The sequence below is a fragment of the Entamoeba invadens genome, assembly GCF_000330505.1.
Source record: "Entamoeba invadens IP1 unplaced genomic scaffold scaff_1105074726033, whole genome shotgun sequence".
Taxonomy (NCBI): Eukaryota; Evosea; order Mastigamoebida; family Endamoebidae; genus Entamoeba; species Entamoeba invadens.
Window position 1 is genome coordinate 157,355 of NW_004440383.1, and position 23,923 is coordinate 181,277.

Consider the following 23,923-nt stretch of genomic DNA (forward strand, 5'->3'; position numbering starts at 1 on the left):
TTTTATCAAACAATAAATATACAGTAGGGAAAATGAACCTTAGCCCAAAGAAATTCCTATATTTTTCTTTAAAACACGGGTTTTTACTAAAAAACAAATATTTTCAAAAATTGACTTATATATCGGTATAGTTTATTATTTTAATATAACAATAGAAATAAATTGGTTTTTCTTTGGGCTAAGGTTAATTTCCTGGGCTAAGGTTTAATGGACCAACTGTATATTTTATTGAGAGTCAGTCGATAAACGTTGTCTGTTCCTTAAATGTTGTTTTTTTGACAAAAAATAATTGATTTTTGTTTTAAAAAAACGGGAATTAGGTAAAAATGAAATACTTGGGAAAAATATTGAAACAAGGATTTTGGGGGTTTTTAAAAAAATCCCGAAATATTTTATTTATAATGGTCTAAAAATCGGCAAAAAACCTTACAGACCAGACAACTTTTAGCAAATGACCCTAATATTTTTAAATAATGTTTTCGAAAAAAACAATTTAAACATTTCATGTTGTAAATCAAAATTAGAGTGTTTAATTTCAAATTGTATTAAATTTTATATATAAAATTGTTGATAACTTAGTTATTAGTTAAAATAATCATTATTTTTTGGTGTTTCAATTTTTACTATACTTTTTGATTTTATTTGTAATTATATATAATACAACATTTTGATATTTTCAAAATTGTAAAAGGGTTTCAATTTAAAATAAAAAATATAGTAAATTTAAATTATTTTTATAATACCAATTAAAATTTATTTTTTGACAAAAAAAATTCAAATTTAAAATTTGACACAGAATAATGAACTCTAAAACACATAAAAACCATATATTATAATATTTTTAATTACAGCAAATAAAAAAAATGGTGTCTTGGGATAGACAGAACTGTTGAAGAACTTTAAAATAAAGGGATGGGTTTTTTCAAGACACTCCTTCAACTCATCTTAAAGAATAGTGCGATCACTATCATATGTGTGATAGCGTTTTCATCGCGGTTATACTCTATAGTGAAATACGAGGCAATCATTCACGAATTTGATCCGTATGTTTAACACTTTATTTTGCATACTGATTCTTAACTTGGATAACTTCTTTGTCTCTCTGACATTATAATTTACACACAACAATTAATTAATTAATAGGTATTTCAATTTTAGAGCAACTAAATACTTGGTCGAGCACGGACCTACTGCTTTCATGAATTGGTTTGACCCAGACAGTTGGTACCCGTTGGGTCGTAACATCGGAACCACCGTTTTCCCAGGTTTGATGTTCACAAGCGCATTCATCTTCAAGTTTTTGGCCTTTTTCAATTTGATTGTGGATGTACGACTGATTTGCGTGTGCATGGGCCCAATTTACTCGGTTATTACATGCATTACGGCTTATTTGTTTGGTTCAAGAGTTCATTCTGACAAAGCTGGACTCTTTGCTGCTGCGTTGATCTCTGTAGTTCCTGGCTACATGTCCCGGTCTGTAGCTGGTAGTTTCGACTATGAGTGTATTTCTATTACCATTTTAGTGCTCACGTTGTACTTATGGATTGAAGCCGTGCACAACAACTCACCTATTTTAAGTGCCATGACTGCTCTTTCATACTTCTATATGGCAAGTTCATGGGGTGCTTATGTCTTCATCAACAACATCATTCCTTTGCATGTCCTCATTTCGATATTCTGTGGGTATTACAGCAAGAAGTTATACAGCTGCTACTCCATTTACTACATCTTTGCCACGATTTTATCAATGCAAATTCCATTCATTAATTACGTTGCAATTCGATCATCTGAGCACATTGGTGCGTTTGGAGTCTTTGGTATTTGTCAACTGATTGAATTATACAATTTAATTAACAAACTCGTTGGGCAAAAGAAAATACTCGAAGCAGTCAAAAAAGGCCTTTTAATGTTTATTGGATTTGGTATTGTTGCGGTGATAGTTCTGATTAAACAAGGATACATCAGTGCTTGGTCTGGGAGATTCTATGCACTCTTTGATCCAACTTTTGCTAAAAAGAATGTCCCACTCATCGTGTCTGTCTCGGAACATCAACCGGCAAATTGGGCGTCATACTTCTTCGACCTCCACGTACTCATCGTCATCGCACCAGCGGGGTTATATTACTGTTTCAAGAAGTTTGACTTCAATATGCTCTTTTTGATCATCTACTCAGTCTCGGTGTTTTACTTTAGTTGCGTCATGTCACGTCTTGTGCTCATTTTAGCGCCAGCAATTTGTTTGCTCTCAGGTATTGCACTTGCCGAATTTTTCACGAAAATCGAGAAACAAATGGAAAAAGTCCTCAAAATAATTTTTACTAAAAAGGAGGAGAAGGAAGTGAATGCCAGTGAAGATAACACCGAACAGAAAGTCAAAAAGGCGATTCAGAAGAACAAAGAAAAGAAGGAGGAGAAGAATGCATTTACAGAAACACTGGGGTTTGTCTTGATGGCAATTGTTGGTGTTCTCTTGGTCATCTTCTTGTTCAAGTTCTTTGAATATTCCATTCAAATGAGTAACAACTACTCCTCGCCGTCTGTTGTGTTGTATGGAAATAACGGAGGAAAACAAATCACATTTGATGATTATCGAGAGGCCTATAGATGGTTGGCACATAACACGCCAGAAGGAAGTCGAATTATGAGTTGGTGGGATTACGGATATCAAATTAGTCATTTAGGAAATAGAACAGTTATTGTCGATAATAACACGTGGAACAATACACACATTTCGTTGACTGGAAACGTGATGGCGTCGCGTGAAGAGGTGTCGATGAAGACTATTAGAGACTTAGATGTCGATTACTTGCTTGTAGTCTTTGGAGGATATTTGGGATACTCTTCTGATGATATCAATAAGTTCATGTGGATGATAAGAATTGGCGCAGGAGTTAATCCATCACTCGATGAGAATAATTATTTCAACAGAGGACAATATACTGTTGGAAATCCAACTGACACTTTCAAATATTCGATGATGTATAAAATGTGTTACCACAACTTCTACAAAGCTTCTAATGGGTACCGTTTGTTATTCAACTTAACATTTTCATATAAAGGTAAAATACTTAAAAATAGGACCCGGAATGGATAATGTAAGAAGAGAAATGATCACCGAGCAAACGCGTTTCAATAACATCGAAGAGGCATTTACATCAAAGCATTGGGTCGTTAGAATTTATAAAGTCTTGAAGCCTAATGCAGTCGACTCTTTACTCTAACAATTCCTTGACTTAGATTTCCGTTTTTAGTTTTTCTTCTTCGACATTGTTTCTATTAGTATATACTATAATTTATTAATAATACATACTAAACTTCATTTTTTAATGAATAGTAAATTAATAATAAATTAATAGTTTTTTTATCAATTAAATGTTTTCTGTTTTGTTGTTCTTCTTTTTCTTCGGTTTAACTGCAAAAGGCGAATGCCTTGTAGTGTTGATTGTTTGTTTAACAATACTTAAACTATAACAATGTAATTATATTAATGACATAAAAATCACTTTCAATATACTACAAAGCAAAACAGTCTTTTCGTTACAACACAGGCATCCATCCACACAGAAAATAAAAATTGTACCATCAAAAAATCAAAAAAAGAAACTGAATAAAACAAACGGAGATGGCTTCCTTTTTCAGTGAAAGTAATTTGGACCGTATGATCGAGAACTTGATGAATTTGACTCTCATCCCTGAAGACGCACTCCGAGCGTTGTGCGACAAGGCACGAGAGATTTTACTGAACGAACCTAATGTGATTAAGGTCGAATACCCAATCACTATATGCGGCGACTTACATGGGCAGTTCCACGACTTTAAAGAAGTTTTTAACATTGGAGGTCGCTTGCCAGACACAAACTATTTGTTCCTCGGAGACTTTGTCGATAGAGGGTTTCACTCTATTGAAACCGCTAGCCTTGTTGTTGCACTGAAAGTCCGATACCCACACAGAGTCTTTCTTTTGCGTGGAAACCACGAGTCACGACAGATCACACAGATCTATGGGTTTTATGACGAGTCGATCAAAAAATACGGAAGCTCCGACGCGTGGCAGATACTAACCAATTTGTTTGACTGCTTACCGCTCGCAGCAGTCATCGACCAACGTTACTTCTGTGTCCATGGTGGGTTATCTCCTTCTTTGAAAAAGATCGATCAGATCTCGATGCTCAATCGAGTCAGAGAAGTCCCACACGAAGGTCCGATGTGTGATTTATTGTGGTCCGATCCTGAAGAAAAGATTGGATGGGAAAAGAGTCCAAGAGGTGCCGGGTTCATATTTGGGAAAGATGCGTCTGACCAATTCAATCAAATTAATGGGACAGAAATTATCGTACGAGCACATCAAATGGTGATGGAAGGCTATCAATGGAATCATAACAAGACTTTAGTCACAGTGTTCTCCGCACCTAATTACTGCTATAAATGCAACAACTTAGCAGCTATTATGGAGTTGTCTGACACTGGAGAGTACTCATTGTTTGTTGTCAATTTTATACAATACTACATAACATCTATTTATTATAGATAATGTTACTTTTTATATTAATTATTATAGAAAAAATTCAGTACTTATCACATAGTTCTCAATTCTCACCCGCACCAGTACAGGACGACATGCAGAACACTAAGCACGTACCTTCGTTCCTTTTCGAATAAATATTTTATTTGTGACATTCTTTCATGTGGCTAGGGTTTTGATAGGGAGTATGATTTCCAAAATTCAAGGAAAATAAGGAAACCCCTTTTTGAAGTTCTGAAAAGAAGAAAAGTCTTGTTGAATTATAAATAAACTAGAATTATAGTATACTTCATTAATAGTAGTAAAACTACTATTAAATAACTATTAAAGTAAAACTTTTGTGAAGTGTTAATTAGAACTTGAAAAGTGAGATGTCCACACAAACAAACGAGGCGAATGTAGCGAAAAGACTTCAACGAGAGTACAACCACTTCTTTAAAAATGCACCAAATGATATTTCTATTCACTTGGTGGAGTCCTCGGTTTTTGAGTGTCACTTCAGTTTCAAAGGTTCGCCTGACACCGAATTTGCAGAGGGGATTTATCACGGAAAGTTCATCTTTCCGTACGACTATCCGAAAAACCCACCAGAGGTCTATTTTCTTACTGTTTGTTGATACGAAAGTATTGTTAATTGGTTGAAATACAATGAATGACATAATAGCCGAGTGGACGATTTGTTGTCAATCAGAAAATATGTCTGTCGATGACATCATTCCACCCAGAGACTTGGACACCAACATGGACTATTTCCTCAATGTTGGAAGCAATTCGAGCGTTCATGTCTACACCCGCTTCTGGTGCTGTTGGAGCTATTGACGCACCAATCGAAGTCAGAAAACAACACGCAAAAAACAGTTTAATGTTTGAGTGCCCTGTGTGTGGGGCTAAGCACTCTGAGCTCAAACTAATATACGCAGCTGCAAAAAAATGCGAAGATGACAAGAAAGGGGCGAAAGAAAAAGAAGAAAGTCCCAGTCAAGACGCCACTAAAGAACAAATGAAACAAGTTGAACTTAACACTCCAAGTTCTTTAGAAATTTCTCCGGCTATTTTCATTGACGAACCACTCAAAGAAAAAACACCAGAAACTCTCGAAGGTGCAAAAGTCGTCAGCCCACACGTAGAAACACAACAGAAAAGTGATCGAATTGAATTGGACACTGTTCCAAAACCAACTTCAAATACATTCAAACTAACTGATTCTATCAGTGGTGATTTCGGTAAAGAAATTTCAAATGAAAAAGAAGCCAATCTACACATCGAATCTCTTAAAGAAGAAACTCTAAACCTCTTGGAGGGTGTAAAGAAGGAAAACGACAAAACTCAAACTTTGGAAGCGACAATAAGTCCACGTCCCGTGTTTAAATCTCAAATTGACGACACTGTAAATGATGACCAAACAACGCCAAGGGAAAAGGAAGGAGACAGTGATTCGATAGAGAGTGAGGAGCATGACAGTTCTGAGCCAAAGGAAAGTGATGACTTTGAAGACCCAATGCTGTTGTTGAAGAAGAGACAAGAAGAGGAGCGCCTCAAGATGCAACGTATAATAGAAAACTCGGAAAAGGTTGAAACAGAGGAGAACGAAGACGAAAAGAAACAAATCGTCGATGAAACAGTCAACATCTTATTTGCACTCTCTGCATTCCTTATTGTTTTGGTCATATTGAATTACGTCAAAGTGCAGGTCATTGTAAATTTGATGAACTAATTTTTATTATATTTGGTTCTATATATATATAGTATAATATATAGTATAATATATAGTATAATATATAGTATAATATATAGTATAATATATAGTATAATATAATATACAAGGCAATATAATCATTCAATTAGTAATTCCTCTACCGCTTCGAGTTTTTAGAAGCAACATTGATTGTGACTTCATATTGCCCAACCATAAAAGTATGGTGTTTGAGTGCCTTGTTCATCGAAATGTCGTCTTTAAAATCAACGAAACAATGCCCTGGAAAAGTTCGCACCTTTAATACTGGACCAAATGAACTTTGGAATGCATCTTTGACGTCTTTAGCAGTCAAATTATCTCCAAACTTTCCTACAAAGACCGAGTAAGTAGAAGCTGGCACAGACGGAGGTAAATCCGAGTTATTTCGTGTTGTTTGAGACTCGGGAATATTAGCAAAAACAACTTTATAATCTTTCAATTCGACAGACTTGAGTAGACCAGACTCTTGGGCATACATGTCGTCCGATAATATCTCAACGACAACGGGTAAGTTGAGTACATGTGCAACAAAAAGATTCATTTTCTCGTTTGTGAAGATATTATATACCAGTGCCTCTAATTGTCAGCTCCCCGTCTCCCCTCTTATTTACCCTTAAAACAATTCTAACGCCAGTAAACCAAACAAATAAAAATGTAAATTGATAATTAAAAAACTATAAAACAAACGAGGGGGAAGTTTCGAGACAAACGCAACACGGCCGCTCCGTGTGTCTATTGCATAGATTTTGTTTCTGTCGCCAACTACAATATGTCTTTGATGTGACGTGATTACTGTTGGGTCGCCCAATGGAAGGTGAACGTCTTTGGATATTTTCTCGAGCTTACCTTGCAGCGCTCTCTGTCGGATCTCTTTGGGGTCTTTTTCGATGTTCTTTAAACAACACCCGGCAAGTGCAAAAAGTAATTCCCCAGAGTACGCGACACCCGCGATGCGGAAATTGAGGTCTTCATAGTGTAGTGTTAGTAAATCACTCGATAATATTATTACCTCTTTATTTGAAGCCACTGCAATTTCAGAGAATGTCGGATTTGTCACTAAATGAGCGGCGACAAATGAAATCTTTTTTGTGTTCGCGACTTGCTGTTGACCATTGAAGTATGTGTATTGTGTCAACGTGACTCTATCAATAGACAGTGTAACAAATGACAGCGGGCTTTTGTCACAGTCACTTGTAAAAACGAAGTTGTATGTGTTTGGAATGGAGTCTATTTCGAGAAGTCGGAAAGGGCGAAGTATTCGATAAACGTGCAGTGACATTCTGACGTCCAAAAAGAGGAGAAATTGTGCTTTAGCTGAAACAAGGATTTTGTAGCCAAGAGATGGAAGAGTTGTTCTGTAAACAATCCGTTTGGTTTGTGTGTTAAAAACGGAAAGGGTACCGATATCGTCAATCAAATACGATTCTGTACAATTGATGTCACAACACATGCTTTTCATCTTCCGAGGGACTTTTGTCATGACCAAGTGGCGGGGGAAGTCAGTTGTGTAGTCCATCAAGTTATGCACTTTTATAGTTCTTTTCTCTTTTCGTTCATTTGTAATGTAAATTACAATTTTTAATAAATAAGTATTATAAATCACAATTTGATAGTACTATACTTATATAATTTTTTAAATTATATAAAGTACAAAATAATATTATCTATATCTATAGTTTATTTATTATAATTCATATTCTTTTTTGACTTAAAAAAAAATAAAAGACTTACAAATCATGTTTCTTTGAGAATGCCAAATACTATAATTTAATAAAAAATTACCATGAATTTATGGTTTTTAATTAGTAATGAACTATACTAAATATTATAATATTAAAAAATAGATACAGTAAGACCTCGATTATTTCCAATTTTTTTATTTTAAAAACCTTGACACTTTCCAAATTGAAAATTTTGAGTTTTGTCATGAATTGTAATATTATATTAAAAATTTGTAATTTTAAATATTTTCGGCAAAAAACCAATTTATGTAAACCAAATTTAATTAAAATCTGTCAGATCATTGAAAAAACCGACAATTTTTGAAATCAAATATGTGTTATTTTTTGGCGATTTTTCAATTGATTGCAAAAAGTGAATTATTTGTGTAAGTTCACAAGTATTCGACAATTCTCCTGTTGTTATATTAACACTTTCTCCAAATGTAATTTTTTCATCATCCGATTCAATTATCTTTTCAAGGTTGATTGTTTTATCAATAACACCTTTATCTTTTAAATAATCAACAGAGTTTTGAAGCAATTGTTCACAATTATCTACAACTATTGGCGGAATGACGATTTCTTGTCTTGTTACAGGCAAATCAATCAAATTCGGATTATCACCAAAATTTGGTACAAACAATTTGCTTTTGATCCAACAATTAAAAATTGTCGAAGGAGATACATCTTTCCATGCATTTTCGATAAAAGGGAAACTATCAACTATCCCCATCTTGAAAATTCCTTTCAAAGTCTTCTCGTTTTTCTTACCTTCAATTTCAAGATTGTTGTATTTGTCCACTAAATCACGCAAAAGATGTTTGCAATAATATCTTTTAAATGTGTAAATGATTCCCTGATCCAATGGTTGATAAATTGATGTCACGTTTGGTGGTAAAAATAAAACAAATATATGTTCAAGTTGCATAACAGATTGTGTTGGTGTACCTTTGTTGATAAACAAATTGTGCGAACTGCAGTTATCAACTATTAACAAAATTTGTTTATCTGGAGTTTCGGAGTGAATCTTATTATCCCAAGTTCTCAAAAAATCCACAAACAACGAGGTTGTCATCCATGCGTTTTCATTGTTTTTGTAAACTATATTATATTGTTGCTGCAATTTTGAGTTATAATGTTGTGGTGTTTCAGAGCGTCCAATTATAAAAGGTGGCAATTTGACAGATCCAGTTATATTAGTTGTCAATAAAATAGAAAATCTAGTTTTATTATTTTTGATACTTATATTTTTTTGTTTTGCAAAAGAAGTTTTTCCCAGATCTTTAATTCTAATTGCGGTCTCATCTCCATTATAAACAGAATCAATACCAAACTTAACAACATAATAATCAACAAGCGTTTGAATAGTTTGAATATAATCTTTACAATTTTCCAAATCCACCAGTTTTGAACTTCCAAATGATTGTCTTAAACAAAGTCCGTTTCTTTTTTTAAAGTTGGATAACCATCCATTAGAAGTTTTGAAATTTTCTATTGTTTTAATAAGTTGTAGATCCGAATCAGTTTTGATGGTTTTATTAATAAGTGTTTTCAGATGATTTTGTAAATTACCTTGAAACATACATTTTATAGTATCTTCCTTTATTGGTATATTGTCTTCAAGTAAGTTATTTAATGATTTCATTGTTTCTAATTCAATTGTAGGCAAAGAAGAAGATTTTGTTTTTCTTTTATCGTCACTTTCTTTCATTTTATAGAAATAACTGATGCTTGGGACTTTTTCAAGGTTAAAAGTTAGTTGTGTCCATTCTTGAAGCTTAACTCCTGTTAATTCACTTCTTTTTTCTTGAATTAGCATTTTATCTTCTTTGGATAAATCCGAGAGCCTTTTGCCTTTTGAGCCTTTTCTTTTCATTGAAATTCTTTTTTAAAGTTGGTTTTTTATAGTCTGTTTGTAAAACGAAAACGCCGAATATTTAAAGTTGGATTTATTTAAACTTTATTGTAAAAATCACCAACTTTAGATTACCTTGCATTTTTCCAAAAAACTTAAACAACCAATCAAATCTTTGAAATTATCGAGGTTTGGAAAAATTCGAGGTTTGGAAATAATCGAGGTCTTACTGTATTGTAAATTAATTTTTTTGTTGTTTAAATATATCGTTTTTAGAATTTAAACTTTTATGTTAAATAATATGTTAAATAACCACCAAGAATTCAATTATTTATTTCCAATTTAGTTTGTTATTGGATTACATGGCTCGGAGCAGTCTTCTTCTTCAACCATCTCTTCGCCTTGTTAAATAATATGTTAAATAACAATATAGCAATAAATTATTGAAAGAATAATTATTTATATTACTTATAAACAATTATATAAAGAAATAAATAAATTAAAATTTATTGAAATAAAATATAGTTTGTCCTTAAAAGTTATCCAGTCTATTAACTATATCTGGTATTTTTATACCATAATAATTGTATATTTCTGAAAGCCATCCCAAAAATTTATCCCAATTGTTCTGGTTTTTTTTTCACGTTATACCTAATAACCGTTGTTTAGACAAAATCAAAGCTATTATTGTCCACTAGATAACGTTAAAAGACTGACTTCATATAAAAAAATGAAATATTACCTTTATACCGAGTTAAATAAAGTTTCAAAAGTTTCTAATAAGATATTATTACACATTATTATATTGTTGTAAGAGAGTGATTATAAAAGATTGAAAAGTTAATATGAAAATAGTGTATAATTAGTTAGTTAACACTTGTTGTTTGATACAGTGAATGTATTAGAAACTACAATTTAAAACGTTGTTTCAGTTTGATTAACATTTCAATTGTTACCCAATCACCATTCTGAGCAATATTTACGCTGTATTTATCGTCAAAAGACCCACGTAATAACTTTACACATGTTTTAAACAAGAAAAAATATTAGAATATTGTTAATAAATTAAAAAATATCAAGTATTTAAACTAACTCGATTTGTAAATATTGAAAGAATTTCAAAGAAAACAAAATATCGAATAAATGATTATCTAAACATCTTCCTAATACATGTAATAATGAAAACAAAAATTATACCATCTTCAATATTTTTGTGAAATCGCCATAAATAGATAATTTTTGTTTTTTGTTTTGTATTGTTAAAAGGATTTCAACTGCTTTGGTATTTCTTTAAATGGATTTAAAACAGATTAAAACAAAAAAAGTAGTTGGAATAAACAAACATATGAATAAGTTATTAATAACATATTCAAATTGATTAAAATTGATACTTAAATAACTTGGAGGTTATTTATCATACGTTGTTTTTTAAAGAATCTTCAACAAGAAGTTATTGTGAATCATTGAAAAGTTTTTTTGAATATATATTCATATTAATTGTCCAAAATCACGTTTTTGGATATTTCACTTTAATTTCAAAGACAATATTACAATTTATTGTGACATTTGTGAATTGCTATTCAATCAGAATAATTAAAATTTGAATTTTTTAAACTATTTTATTGGTTATATCATAAAATTATATTCAAACAAATGATTAAATAACAATTATATGTAATTGTTTACATATATCAAAAGGAATCGATAATTTTTTCGATAGATGTGGATTGTGTGTTTCATCTTCAAACTTCGAATTATAACAATATTTCTTGTAAATACGAACAGAACGAAGAATTTAATGGTACAATTTAACATAATTTTTAAAACCTTTATATCATTGAATAACTTCTATTTAACTTAATCTTTATAAAAACAATTTTTGTAAATATTTCGGCACATTTGTTTTGAATGAGAAAAAGTTTGAATATCTTTAAGTAAAAATTATCCAAATGGTAAATAAATTGAAACAATTTATTCTTATTAAGAACTTTTTCTGAAGTAATACTGATTGTAAAAAAATGTTTAACAGACGGTGTTAAAAAAGCCAATTATGCGAAATAAGTACCTGTTTTGTACCCTTGTGTCATTTTATTAATAAATAGACCTTTTAATTTTTAAGCTATTGATTTAAATATTGTTTGTCTCAAAAATGTTTAATTATAATCAATCCACTATTATTCATTAAAATATAATTATTTTATCGGTTTTTTTTAATAAAATCATTTTTTTCATTTTAATTCAATTAAAAACAAACATTTGAGATTAAATCAATGCGTTTCTTTTTCAAATCATATTTCTAAATTTTAAAATAACTTTCAAATCAGACTTATTTCTCGACTATTTTTAGTTGTCCAGTAACTTATTGTTCTTCCCAAAAATACACCATTTAACAAAATCAATGTTTATTAACATTGATTTCTAACTTTTATGTACTTTTGGGAAAACATTGTTTAAGATCCCCTTTTCAAATTCAGTTTTCTTGTTGAATTTATAATATATTTATGATATTTTGTATTATAATTTATATAATTCTTTTTCTTCGAAAGACTTCGTGCTTACTCTCCACATTTTTCTCAAACCAACTTTGCTCTGTTGAATCGAACCAAGTATACAAAATTTTTGCGCAGTTTATTAGTAAAAATAATGGAAAAATGGTGTTATTGAGAAATAAAAAAGATAATTGTTAAACTCAGTCCCAAAATGGATGAAGTGTGTTTCGAGTTCTGATTTGAACGAATTTTTAAAAACGGAATTCTTCGACCAAACCTCAAATGGGATAAAAATACAATTGCTAATGTGGTCTATAAAACGACGGTTTTGAACTTTGTATATCAAATGTCTTCTTTTGAGAGTAACACAGTCACAAGCAATACATCAACATCCATGTCTTCTCCACGGCGAAAGAGGTATGATGACCCTAAGTATTTAATTCAGAAGAAGTTCGTCAAAGACTTGGAAACGTACCAAGTTGCCGTTCTCTTAGGGTTACTCAATAAAGTCTGTTCATTTACTCTCTTCAAACCCAAGAAAGAGTCTGTTGTTGGCATATGTTCTGCAAAGTTGAAGTCGATCAACTTCAATGGGGATGAAATAGATATCATTCAATTAGCAGAGAACATGTACAGACCAATTTACGATAGAGAAGTCAAAAAGGGTGTCGCAAAGCCAACTGCATTTAGAAGATATGAAAAGAACAAGAGAGTCTTTGTCCATAACTTGCTCTTTGACTTGGCGCTTGAGCATGGCTTTTTCTTTAACTCAAAGTTGTCAAGAAAATCAACTAAGACGCACTCCATTGAGCGAATCGAAAAGGTATTCTTCAACGGAAAGATGATCCTCGATTTACAACACATCGCTGTGTTTGGGAGCATCCTTAACGACTATTTCTATAACATCGTCAAAAATGACAATTGTGTTATTGTCGCTCCACATGACGAGTCTCTGTCGAACATATTGGTCTAATATAAAGACTCTGTATTGATTATCTTATTATTGTAAAACATTTTTAGGTTGTTTATAGTTTTTATGTTGCTTTTGTTATATAATATAGTATATAAAACCAATTTATAACTAAAATAGTTTTTAATTATAAAAAAAATAATTACTGGAAACTATAATATAATTTAATAACAATTTTATTACAATATATAATTTAACTTTAGTATTCGATCAAATTTTTGAAACAATTTTTTCTGTTAGCAATACAACCAATCAGTATTTTTGAATTAATTATTTAGTTTACATAGAAATTTATTACTCTAATTCATTATTTTTCCCAAAAAGGAAACATAGAATGACGAATTTTTTTGGAATTGAAAATAAAAGCCAAGAAAAAACACTAAAAAAACGGGGTGAAAAATTTTTCAAAAGATCTTCAAAAGTGACCCAAAACCATTATGGTAAAACCAGAGAAAAATACTTTTGATATTCCTGTAGTTTATTGATAATAATTGTCTTTAAGAACAAGTAAAAAGTGATACAAAAATAGTATAATTAACATGAATTAATAAAGGAAGTAAACTAATAAAGAACAGACGACAAACTATATGTCACAACAAACCTTTAATAAGGATCATTTAAGCAAGAAAGACGGCAATTTGTACATCACTTGTAAAGAGTCGGGATGGAACAAAGACTGTGTTCTGACCAAAGAATACTTTAGCACAAATACAGCATACACTTTACTCAAAAACAGAGTTGAAAAGTACCCCAACGAAAACCTTTTTGGTTACCGAACTAAGACCGATGGCAAGTGGAGTGACTACAACTGGATATCCAGTGTTGTTGGGTTGGAGCTGGTCGATGCATTGGGGAGCGCATTAGTGACCAAACTGAACATTAAAAAGGGTGAGAAGTGTGGTATCATGACGCACAACAGGTATGAGTGGTTTATTGCTCAACATGCTATGCAGAGACAAGGGATTGTCCCAATCTTTCTATACCCAACACTGGGCTTAGAGTCCTTGGACTATATAGTGAAGTTGTTAAACTTAAAGTACCTGTTTTGTGGCACGCCTGCAAAGACTGGCGTTGAAATTATAGGACTCAATGAAAAACTTGGGTTGATCACATTTGATGATACCGATGATATCCCACAAACCATTAAACACTATAACTACTCCGAGTTACTCAATTATGGTCGAGAAAATCCCGTTGAGCCCGATTTGCCAACACCAGACGACATCTTTACAATCGTATTCACTTCGGGTACAAGCGGAACACCAAAAGGTGTGGTACACACATTCAAATCAGTTGGAAACGCAGTGTACAGTTTCACCACTGCTAACTGCTTTGATCCAGTCAATTGCATGCTTTCGAAAATCAACTACTGTTACCTCCCATCTGTTTGTTAGTATTCATTTTCTGATAACAAATTTGACACGATAGGCTCATGTATTCGACAATGAAATTGTTCTCTCCTTTGTGTACGGATATGGTTCGGTTGGATTTAACTCTGCTGGAGTGACTTCTGTTGTCGACGACTTACAAAAACTCCACCCAACATTTTTGATTGCAGTTCCAAGAGTACTTCAAAAGATCTATGACAAGTTTGTCGAGACTGTCTCTGCGTCATGTATCGCAAACACTTTATTCCACGTAGCTTACCACTACAAGAAGAATGCAGTGTACAACAAATCATACACTTTAATCAACTGGGACACGTTACTCTTCAATAAAGTAAAGGCGATGTTTGGTGGTAAATTGGAGATCATATTGAATGGGAGCGCACCATTAACATCAGAACTGTACGACTGGCTTCGTATATGCACCGGCGCACAGATTTTCCAAGGCTACGGTTTGACAGAGTCTTTTGGTGGATTCTGTACAGCAGCCCCTGGCCTTCACGACGATAATCAAACATCAGTTGGATCACCATGTTTATATGTGACAATGAGACTTGTGAGTATTCCAGACATGGAGTACTCTGTCGACTCTGAGATGCCTGCAGGTGAAATTCAGGTGAAAGCCGACCAAATTTTTAAAGAATATTATAACGACGAGACACAGACAAAATCAGTCTTTACCGAAGATGGCTATTTCTGCACAGGAGATATCGGAAGAATCAATGCAGATGGTTCACTCTCAATTGTCGACAGAAAGAAGAACTTATTCAAACTGGCACAAGGAGAGTATGTTGCTGTCGAACCACTTGAATACACATATGGGCTCTCTCATTACGTCTCACAATGTTTTATCTACGGAGAAAGCACAGACACATTCATCACCGCCATCGTTGTTCCTGAAATCAAGGACTTCGCCGAATTCATTAAGACTAAGTTCAACTTTGAAGGTACTAAAGAAGAACTCCAAGAGTTTGCAAATACCTCCGCACCAAGAGAAATGTTCAGACAAGAGCTTGAGAAGCACGCCAGAAGTAAAGGTGTTCCTGGGTATGAGGTCGTAAGAAACATTTATGTTGAGATGACTCCGTTCTCCGAAGAAAACAAAATGCTCACTCCCTCTTTCAAACTTAGAAGACCACAAATCAAAAAGGCATATAGCGAAATACTCAAGAAGATTAGAAACGAAGTGCTTTAACTGATTGATCCAAGTGCCGTTGTGTTGCCAAATTTCAAACATTATTATTACACAAAATAAAGAAACCCTTATAAAACCCCAATTTTTAAAAACGCACAAAAAAGAAATTTAAAGTTTGAAAAAACAAACCATCGAAAGACAAACCAGATCATCGAAATTATTTAGAAAAAAACGAACTATACGAAATTAGCATTTAACTATAAAAGAGTTAAAAAAACCCTACATTATAAAAAGGGTACATGCACTCTGGAATTTATCACCATAATGTCTACTAAAGTAAACGCGAAAAAGGGAGTCTCGAAGAAACAGGAAGTTGTAGCCAAGGAGGTTACTAAGAAAGAAGTTACCAAGAAGGAAGTTCCAAAGAAAGAAGAACCAGTCAAAAAAGAGGAAGTTCCAAAGAAGGAGGTTGCCAAGAAGGAAGCACCAAAGAAGGAAACAAAACCAGTTGAGCACACCAAGAAGGACGTCCACGCTAAGAAAGATACCAAAGACACTAAGAAAGACGCCAAGAAGGGAGAAAAGAAAGAAGAAGAACAAAAAGAACAAAAGAAAGAGAAAGTCTTCATCACAGCCACCGTCTATGCTATTTCAGACAGAAACGGTATTCTTATCCAAGGACAGAAAAAAGAAGGCGAGAGCAACATCCTCTCACTTGCTTACGTCGATGTCCCAAGATTGTCAAAGGACAAAGAGACTGGAAAGGTTCAAGAAGAAATCTTCTTCTACGAAGCTAATCAAGTCTTGAGAAAGAGATTGATTGGAAAGACTGTCAAATTCGAGGTAGTCAAAGAGATGGACAATGGAATCAGACTCGTTGTCCCAATTCTTGGAAAAGAGAACATCATCATCACGTTACTCGAGAACGGATATGCCAGCTTGAGACTTAGCCCAAGAGACCCAAGAAGAGATGAACTCAAGGAGTACTATGACGCCGCTGAGAAGGCAAAGAACGCACAAAAGGGAATGCACGCTTCATACGAACAACAAGTAAAGGTTGCCATCAAGAAGCCAGAAACCCCATTCTTCACTGAATTTGAACTCAGCAAGATGGCTGGAAAGTCTGTTGAAGGTTACGTCAAGAAGGTTGATGCCCCAGCTTCTTATATCATTGAAACCCCACAGAGAAAGCTCATCAGAGTCTCATTGTACGGTGTCGACCAAATGCTCAAATTTAACCCAGCTAACAAGAGATTTGTCTTGGACGAAGACGCAAAGGACGCTTTGAATTTCATTGACAACACTTTCTTGGACAGAGACTGCACTGTTGCCATCAAGTCAGTTGAGAAGAGATTACACGCTATTATCACCGTCGACAAGAAGGACATTGCTGAAGAGTTGTTGAAGGCCGGTTTTGTCGTTTGCGCTAAGCTCGAAGATGCATCTGAAGAGATCAAACAGAAGTACGAAGCTGCTGAGAAGGTTGCCAAGAAGGGGAAGAAGGCCAGATGGACCAACTTTGATCAAGCTCTTGAAGACGCCATTGTTGCCAAGAGATTACAAAGAATCCAAGACTTGGCTGACAGAAAGAAGAACGCCGTTGTTCTTTCTGGGTACGAGATCGAGTCGATTGGAAAGTTCTTAGTCGTCAGAAAGGGCGAACAGACTGCCAAAGTCTTCTTAGCCTCACTCAGAATCAACACCAAAAAGGATGACAAGGAGTTCAACCAACTCTTGGAGTTCAGAATTAGAATGCTCCTCAGAAAGCTTTTTGCTGGAAAGAAATTGGAGTGCAAGCAATGCTACGAGAGAGAATTCGAAGAAGAAGAAGGCAAGAAAGTCACTGACAAGTACTATGATGTCTACGTCAACAAGCAGAACATTGCTATTCAATTGATTAAGGAAGGATTCTACACAGTCGACAAGAAGTCAAAGGACGAATTCTACCAATCATTCGACTACAAGGAACTTTTGGAAGTTAAGGAGGGTGTCTACACACCAAAGGCTGTTACTGAGTACAAGGCCGACAAGGACAACATCAAGGATGTCTACATCAACACATCAGTCACCGCTATGGTCGAGAGAGTTCTTTCCGTCTCCAAATACCTTATCTATATCCCAGAGAAGGACGCAAGAATGGCTGTCTTGCTTGCCAACTGCAGACTCCCAAGAGACGACGAGAATGAAGCCCTCAAGAAGTTCAACCAAGAGTCCATTTCAGAAGTCAGAAAGTTGGTTGGAACCAACGAAGTCACCGTCGACTTCAGAAACTTCAACAAAGGAAACTTCCTCGTTGATATCACCGTTAAGAAGACATCATTGGTCCACTATGTCTTGGACAACGCATTTGCCCAATTTGCTGGAAAGGAAAACACTTCTGAGAAGAATGAGGCTGCTAAAGAGAACTCTACTGGTATCTACCAATTCAAATCTGCTGAGAGAAAGACCGAAGAAGTCGCTAAGCCAGTTGAGAAGAAGGAATTCAAGAAGCACGACGAGATCAGATTTGGTGCTGAGCAAAAAGTCTATTTGACTGGATTTGATGGATCTAAGGTGTACTACTACAACTCCGTTGAAGACACAAAGTTCATTGAAGACATGTCAAAGAAGTTTGCTGTCATCAAGAAGGCTGCTTTTGAGCTTAAAGTTGGTGAAATGGTTGCCGTTGAATACAAAGGAAAGTGGTACAGAGCCAATGTTGTCGTTGTTGCTCCAAAAGCCAACATTCTCAAGTGTGTTGATACTGGTGTCTTTGTCACTGTTGGCAAGAAGAAGACCAAGATGATTGGCGAAGAAGAAAAGAAGGCTCCAATCAACGTCAAGTCTATTGGCCTTGTTGCCATTGACTGCCTTATCAAGGGAAAGAACGTCGAGTTTGACATGATGGTGAACACCGTCCTTGAGTTCTGCAACAAGGAAGCGTCAATTTACATCTCAGGAAAGGCCGAGACTGAAGCCGCCAAGGTGGTTGTTGGCAATGTCTGCATCAACACCATTTTGGTTCAGAACGGTCTTGCCACGTTGTCCAGATTCTTCAAGGACAACACCGAGTGGGGAACAGCACTCACTTATGCCCAGGCTGCTGCCAAGGAAGGACACATGAACGTCTGGAGATATGGTGAGATCTTCGACGAGAATGAGGGTAAAGAGTTTGACAGAAAGGACGGTTCAAAGGATGCTAAAGGAAAGAAGCCAAAATCTGCTCCAAAAGAGCACAAGGCTGAAACAGAAAAGAAGAACTAAACACAACTAATTCGAGACTTCCTTTGGTGAACATTTCGTTATTTTATATAGAATATAAGTAAGATTTGACTAGTTAACCTTAGGATTGCGGATGAATAACAAAACTAAAACAAAATACCAAAAATCTCAGAATGGCACCCTTGTTATTTTTATTACATTTCCTAAATTCGAAAAAATAAAAAAAAACAAAAATCATATCATTGAATTAATAATGTCGACGCATCATTTGAAATATAAACAAGTTTGAATTGCATATCAGAACAATACAAATCAATTTTTGATATCGTAAAGTCTCAATTTACGAGAATTTGTTAACAGTGAATCACACTTGATTTTTTAAATTTTTTTTGTTTTTTTTTCATATTTTTCATATGGTTTAAAAATAAGTGTTATTTTAATTACTCTACCGACATTGTAAGGTTAAAATATTTTACTAATATAGTTGGGGGATAAATAGCATTAAAAAGGGACAAAGGTAGTTAATTTTGATAAATATAATTTTGAAACTATAATTTTTAAAAAAGCTATTTAAAGGTCAAAATAAACATAAAATTAAAATAATAATATAAATTATCGTTTTTTATTTTAAATGATTATAAATTGAATAATTATAAACTTCTATTTCAAAAATAAACAAAAACACCTCAATTTGTTCACTTAAAAAATGTGGAAGTCTAAAGCGCAGCACTTTTTATGGTTTGTCTGAAACTTGTTTTGTTAAAGAATTTTTCCTTTGTTTTTTCCTTTGTTTCATTTCTTTTCTGCTCTTTTTCAACTCCAATTGTTTTTATGTTAAAATGGTCTTTCTCTTATCTTTTCTCAATGGGAATGGTTCAACAACGAAAGATTGAAAGACTGAAATAACAAATGATGATTTTTCAGTGATTCCCTGACACTTTCAAAAATTGACACTGTTGTTAATTCATTAAACTCTGGCATTTTAACCATATACATCGTGAATATATATTGAAATACAGTTTTTAAACTGGTTTCTTGTATTTGAATTGCTTTTTTATGTTGATTGCTTGTGGTTGTTTCATCAAGGGTTCTTTTCTCTTCTTCTTCCTTTGTTTTCAAAGAATGAATAATATCAAAAATAGAAAGTTATGGTTTTCTTTTATTATCTTCAAAGTAGTTAATTGAAAAACCCCTTCTAATACTTTTATGGTTAAATAAATTATATTTTATAGTTTTTTACTCAAATTAACTACTTCTGTCCCAAATTAACCCCCTTTATCACCCGACTATATTAATTAATTATAAATGGTAACATTAATTGTTTTCTTTTAAAATTATTATCAAATTATTATTAAATTATTATTAAATTATTAAAACACAAAACCTCAAATTAAATGAAAAAGTTATTTGTCTATAACAAGTGAAACATAGTCGAGTACTTTTGATGCGTCTTGACTATTCTCTCCCATCTTGAACATACCTTCACTCAACATATCTTGATAAATAGCTCGACTTTGCAATACAAAAGCAGCACATCCAACCCAATTGTTCAAGTCAATGACTTGGTTATACGAAAAGGTCTTGAACAGAATTGCAGTGGTGCAGTTATTTGGGTTGAACCCCATTGCGACGAGTCGTTGTTTAAGTGTTTCTGGGCCATTCCCTGGGTTTGTGTTGAACACAACAAAACATATCTCCAAAAATCTGTAAAGTCCTATGAACTCATACAACCCCAAATGTCCTGTCCTTTGTGTATCGAATATTCTCATGAACCTCAAAGCAGTTTGTGGTGACACTCTGATGTTACCCGGATATGTCGCTTTCCCCAACTCGTCAATCTCGAGTGTCCCACTTCTGTCTTGGTCCACCAAATTGAACCATGAAAAGATCTTATTGTATTGTTCCAATTTTATTGACTTAATGAGGGGGTAATACCATTTCTGTAACAGTTGTGGAGATGGTTGTATCATTGGCTTTTGTGGGGACACTTCCCATGCAGGAATTTGGGGTGGGTTTAATTGGAACAAATTGACTTGTTCCATCGGTTGTTGTTGTGGTTGCATTTGGTACTGTTGTGGTTGTTGTTGAGGTTGTTGATATTGTTGTGGTCTTGCATAAGTGCTCTGAGACATTGGTTGTTGTTGTGGTTGTTGCATTTGTGGTGCTGCGTATGTCGACTGTTGCATTTGTGGAGGAGCGGTATAAGTCGATTGAGTCATTTGTGGTTGGCCATAAGGGGTATAAGTGCTTCCTGGTGGGTTAAGAGTAGTTGATTGGGGTACGCCTTGAGGTCCACCTGGTGGCCCAAAGCATTGTGGCTTTGGTTGTTGTTGCTGTTGCAAATAAGGATTCATTGGTTGTTGCATTTGAGTATAAGGATTTGGATATCCTCCATAGCCTTGTTGATATGGGTACATGTCTCTTTGTTTTCTAGTTCCATAGTTTTTCATTTTAAGGAGACATCTACTATCTTATTTGATTATAATTAAACATACAATTTTATTAGAATTTGTTCAAAATCCAAAATTGACCAATCTGGGAAATGATGAAGTTTATATTTCGGGTTGGTTTACGTCAAAAATACATAAATAATAATAACTATTACTATTATATATATAATAATAATAATTATAATTTAATCACACAAAGGAATTTAGAATTGTGGGTTGAAAATGTTATATATAACATTATATTTGTAAAAGAAAAAAATGATGTCTAAACTATTAATTTTAATATCTTATCCTTTAATAAGATAAAATATTAATCATTTTATTATAATTTGATAATTCGATTTAATATAATGATAATTAACTAATAAACAACTAGAAAACAATTTATAGTATAATTTAATTAATATAATAATAACTGATAATACTTTTAAAAGTCTTATTTTTAATAATAAAAATGAACCATTGAATTAATTAACTTGTGCCTTCAAGAGTGGGAATCGCTTTAAAGCGTCCTTATTGAACTTTGCATTGTACGAATCCACAAAAAGTCTTTTTAGTGTTGTTGCAACCTTATTCAAATTAAATGTTGTTCTAAAAATGACGAGATCTGTAATGTTCACCTTGTCGATATTTGGTAATAAGTAATTGATACACACAGACAAGACTAATGTGTGTAAATTGATTGGAAGAATTACAATTGAGTCGGTGATAGATAATTCTAAGCTATAGAGATGAGTGTATTTTGTCAAGTCAAGATTGACCTTTTCTTTAGACGTAAGAGTCAATTTAGTGATTGAATTTGGTAACATGAAATCGTTTAATACCACCGACAATTCCAATGTCGCTCTTTCCAAATTAGTATAACAAGAAAAGTTGCACGCTGAAATAGCAATTTGAGAAAAATTGATTTCTCTAAGTGAACAATTCTTGATACTCTGTAGAGTTCCATTTGTAGTGAAAGAAGTGACCGACTCTGGTAGTATAACCTCTTCATTAATATTCATCACTTGAAGGTTTTTCAAAGTGTTAAAATATTTCAAATTATCCACACAAGGATCAACTTTAACTTTATGCTCATTGGGGGCGTTGTGGTAATACCATCTTGGTTGTTTTGGTTTCATAAGAGACAGCGAAGTCACTGATTGACTCACCTCTTTGGGAATCCACTCCAATGTGTCTGTGTAAAGTTCTTGTAGTTTAATATCAGTACTAAAAATAATTTTTTCTATATTTTGAAGTTTGAGGAATTTGACTGTTTTTGGAACTTTAATGGTATTTGACTTTACTATTGTGAGCCCACTTAAAGAGCTAAGCCTTTCTATATTGACCACTTTACATGTGTCTATAATCAATTCGTTCAACAAGACTGGCAATTTCAAACAATCAACTTCACATGTTGTGCACTCGATTTTGTGTAAATCGAACTGCTTCAAATCAAATGTTAATTGGTTCGTGACAGTTAAAGAGGGTATCAATCTGTTTTTGATAAGCACATTCTGGTCTTTGGAATCCACAAAGTTCCACTTCGCGTTACCTACAACAATAACCCTATCATCAAGTCCTTCAAACCATTCACCAAAACACACAGTTGTTCTTCCCAATTTGCTTAAGTGTTCTAAAACAGTTTGGACGTCTTTTTGTTTTGTGGGCTGAACAACAACTCTCTCTATTTTCAGTTTGTCTACGTTATCAAGAAACTCAGTATCAACAAAGTCTTCCATTTTGACTTTCACAAGTGTCATCTTATGGTTCACATTTTTAAAAAACTTGAGTAAATACCCTTCACTGTTTTCTCGCTTTGTGAACGTCCGAATTTCAATTTGTTTCAACGAGGGATACTGGCCCAAATCGATCACATTGTCATATGTAAAGATCTTCATTGAGACAATTTTATTTTTGATTTTTTCCAGACAAGGGAGTTGATCGTCATCGATAGTGTCCTCTATGTATATTCTTTCAATAGTCTGAGGAACGTACTCCATAATGAAAGGTGTAAAAAACCTTATTTTGACGGTTTCTAAGTTTGGGAAGAGTTCAAGTTCGTGTTGAAATATATTAGCCTTGACGCTGTCGTTCTCTGACTTCTTTTTGATCCCTTCAGAAGCCAATCCGGGGTTAATCCGCAACATTTCAATTGCTGTTTTACACTTTTTGTTAACAAATGAGATGTTTTGGACAGTCTCTAATGTGTCTACAAACATTACCACATTTGCTAAGAAGATGCTCTCGAGTCGAACCATGTTATTTGAATAACGTAATTAAAGATGGTTTAATATAAATTATTTATAGTAATATTATAATAAATTTATAATAATTTATAGAAAAACATATTTGACTTGTTTTCAAAACACCAAAAGATTGAGGAATCAAAGAAAAAATAGATGAATAATTATAATTAAAAATAATGATTCAAATTATACTTAATTAATTGAGTTTAATTTTAAAACAATAGTATTATAT

The 23,923-nt window shown here is 33.5% G+C and overlaps 9 protein-coding genes across 9 annotated transcripts; 6 read left to right on the forward strand and 3 right to left on the reverse strand.

The window, feature by feature from the left end:
• Positions 1 to 912: 912 nt before the first annotated feature.
• Positions 913 to 3,221, forward strand: EIN_404440 (oligosaccharyl transferase, putative; the record flags this gene model as incomplete). Its single annotated transcript, XM_004256773.1, has 3 exons — positions 913 to 1,043; positions 1,144 to 3,026; positions 3,079 to 3,221. The coding sequence occupies 3 exons, from the start codon at positions 913 to 915 to the stop codon at positions 3,219 to 3,221; spliced, it is 2,157 nt and encodes a 718-aa protein (XP_004256821.1).
• Positions 3,222 to 3,622: 401 nt separating this feature from the next.
• On the forward strand, positions 3,623 to 4,659 carry EIN_404450 (serine/threonine protein phosphatase 2A catalytic subunit alpha isoform, putative; the record flags this gene model as incomplete). The annotated part of the gene is made up of 2 exons (XM_004256774.1): positions 3,623 to 4,479; positions 4,584 to 4,659. The coding sequence occupies 2 exons, from the start codon at positions 3,623 to 3,625 to the stop codon at positions 4,657 to 4,659; spliced, it is 933 nt and encodes a 310-aa protein (XP_004256822.1).
• Positions 4,660 to 4,893: 234 nt separating this feature from the next.
• EIN_404460 (ubiquitin-conjugating enzyme E2 J1, putative) lies at positions 4,894 to 6,236 on the forward strand (the record flags this gene model as incomplete). The annotated part of the gene is made up of 2 exons (XM_004256775.1): positions 4,894 to 5,130; positions 5,187 to 6,236. 2 exons carry the CDS (start codon positions 4,894 to 4,896, stop codon positions 6,234 to 6,236), a joined length of 1,287 nt encoding a protein of 428 aa, XP_004256823.1.
• A 139-nt stretch (positions 6,237 to 6,375) lies between these two features.
• On the reverse strand, positions 6,376 to 7,773 carry EIN_404470 (hypothetical protein; the record flags this gene model as incomplete). The annotated part of the gene is made up of 2 exons (XM_004256776.1): positions 6,376 to 6,833; positions 6,945 to 7,773. 2 exons carry the CDS (start codon positions 7,771 to 7,773, stop codon positions 6,376 to 6,378), a joined length of 1,287 nt encoding a protein of 428 aa, XP_004256824.1.
• A 4,895-nt stretch (positions 7,774 to 12,668) lies between these two features.
• On the forward strand, positions 12,669 to 13,295 carry EIN_404480 (hypothetical protein; the record flags this gene model as incomplete). Its single annotated transcript, XM_004256777.1, has 1 exon — positions 12,669 to 13,295. The coding sequence occupies one exon, from the start codon at positions 12,669 to 12,671 to the stop codon at positions 13,293 to 13,295; it is 627 nt and encodes a 208-aa protein (XP_004256825.1).
• Positions 13,296 to 13,879: 584 nt separating this feature from the next.
• Positions 13,880 to 15,872, forward strand: EIN_404490 (long-chain-fatty-acid--CoA ligase, putative; the record flags this gene model as incomplete). The annotated part of the gene is made up of 2 exons (XM_004256778.1): positions 13,880 to 14,677; positions 14,721 to 15,872. The coding sequence occupies 2 exons, from the start codon at positions 13,880 to 13,882 to the stop codon at positions 15,870 to 15,872; spliced, it is 1,950 nt and encodes a 649-aa protein (XP_004256826.1).
• Positions 15,873 to 16,136: 264 nt separating this feature from the next.
• Positions 16,137 to 19,055, forward strand: EIN_404500 (hypothetical protein; the record flags this gene model as incomplete). Its single annotated transcript, XM_004256779.1, has 1 exon — positions 16,137 to 19,055. One exon carries the CDS (start codon positions 16,137 to 16,139, stop codon positions 19,053 to 19,055), a length of 2,919 nt encoding a protein of 972 aa, XP_004256827.1.
• Positions 19,056 to 20,416: 1,361 nt separating this feature from the next.
• EIN_404510 (hypothetical protein) lies at positions 20,417 to 21,463 on the reverse strand (the record flags this gene model as incomplete). The annotated part of the gene is made up of 1 exon (XM_004256780.1): positions 20,417 to 21,463. The coding sequence occupies one exon, from the start codon at positions 21,461 to 21,463 to the stop codon at positions 20,417 to 20,419; it is 1,047 nt and encodes a 348-aa protein (XP_004256828.1).
• Positions 21,464 to 21,930: 467 nt separating this feature from the next.
• On the reverse strand, positions 21,931 to 23,703 carry EIN_404520 (hypothetical protein; the record flags this gene model as incomplete). Its single annotated transcript, XM_004256781.1, has 1 exon — positions 21,931 to 23,703. The coding sequence occupies one exon, from the start codon at positions 23,701 to 23,703 to the stop codon at positions 21,931 to 21,933; it is 1,773 nt and encodes a 590-aa protein (XP_004256829.1).
• Positions 23,704 to 23,923: the final 220 nt, after the last annotated feature.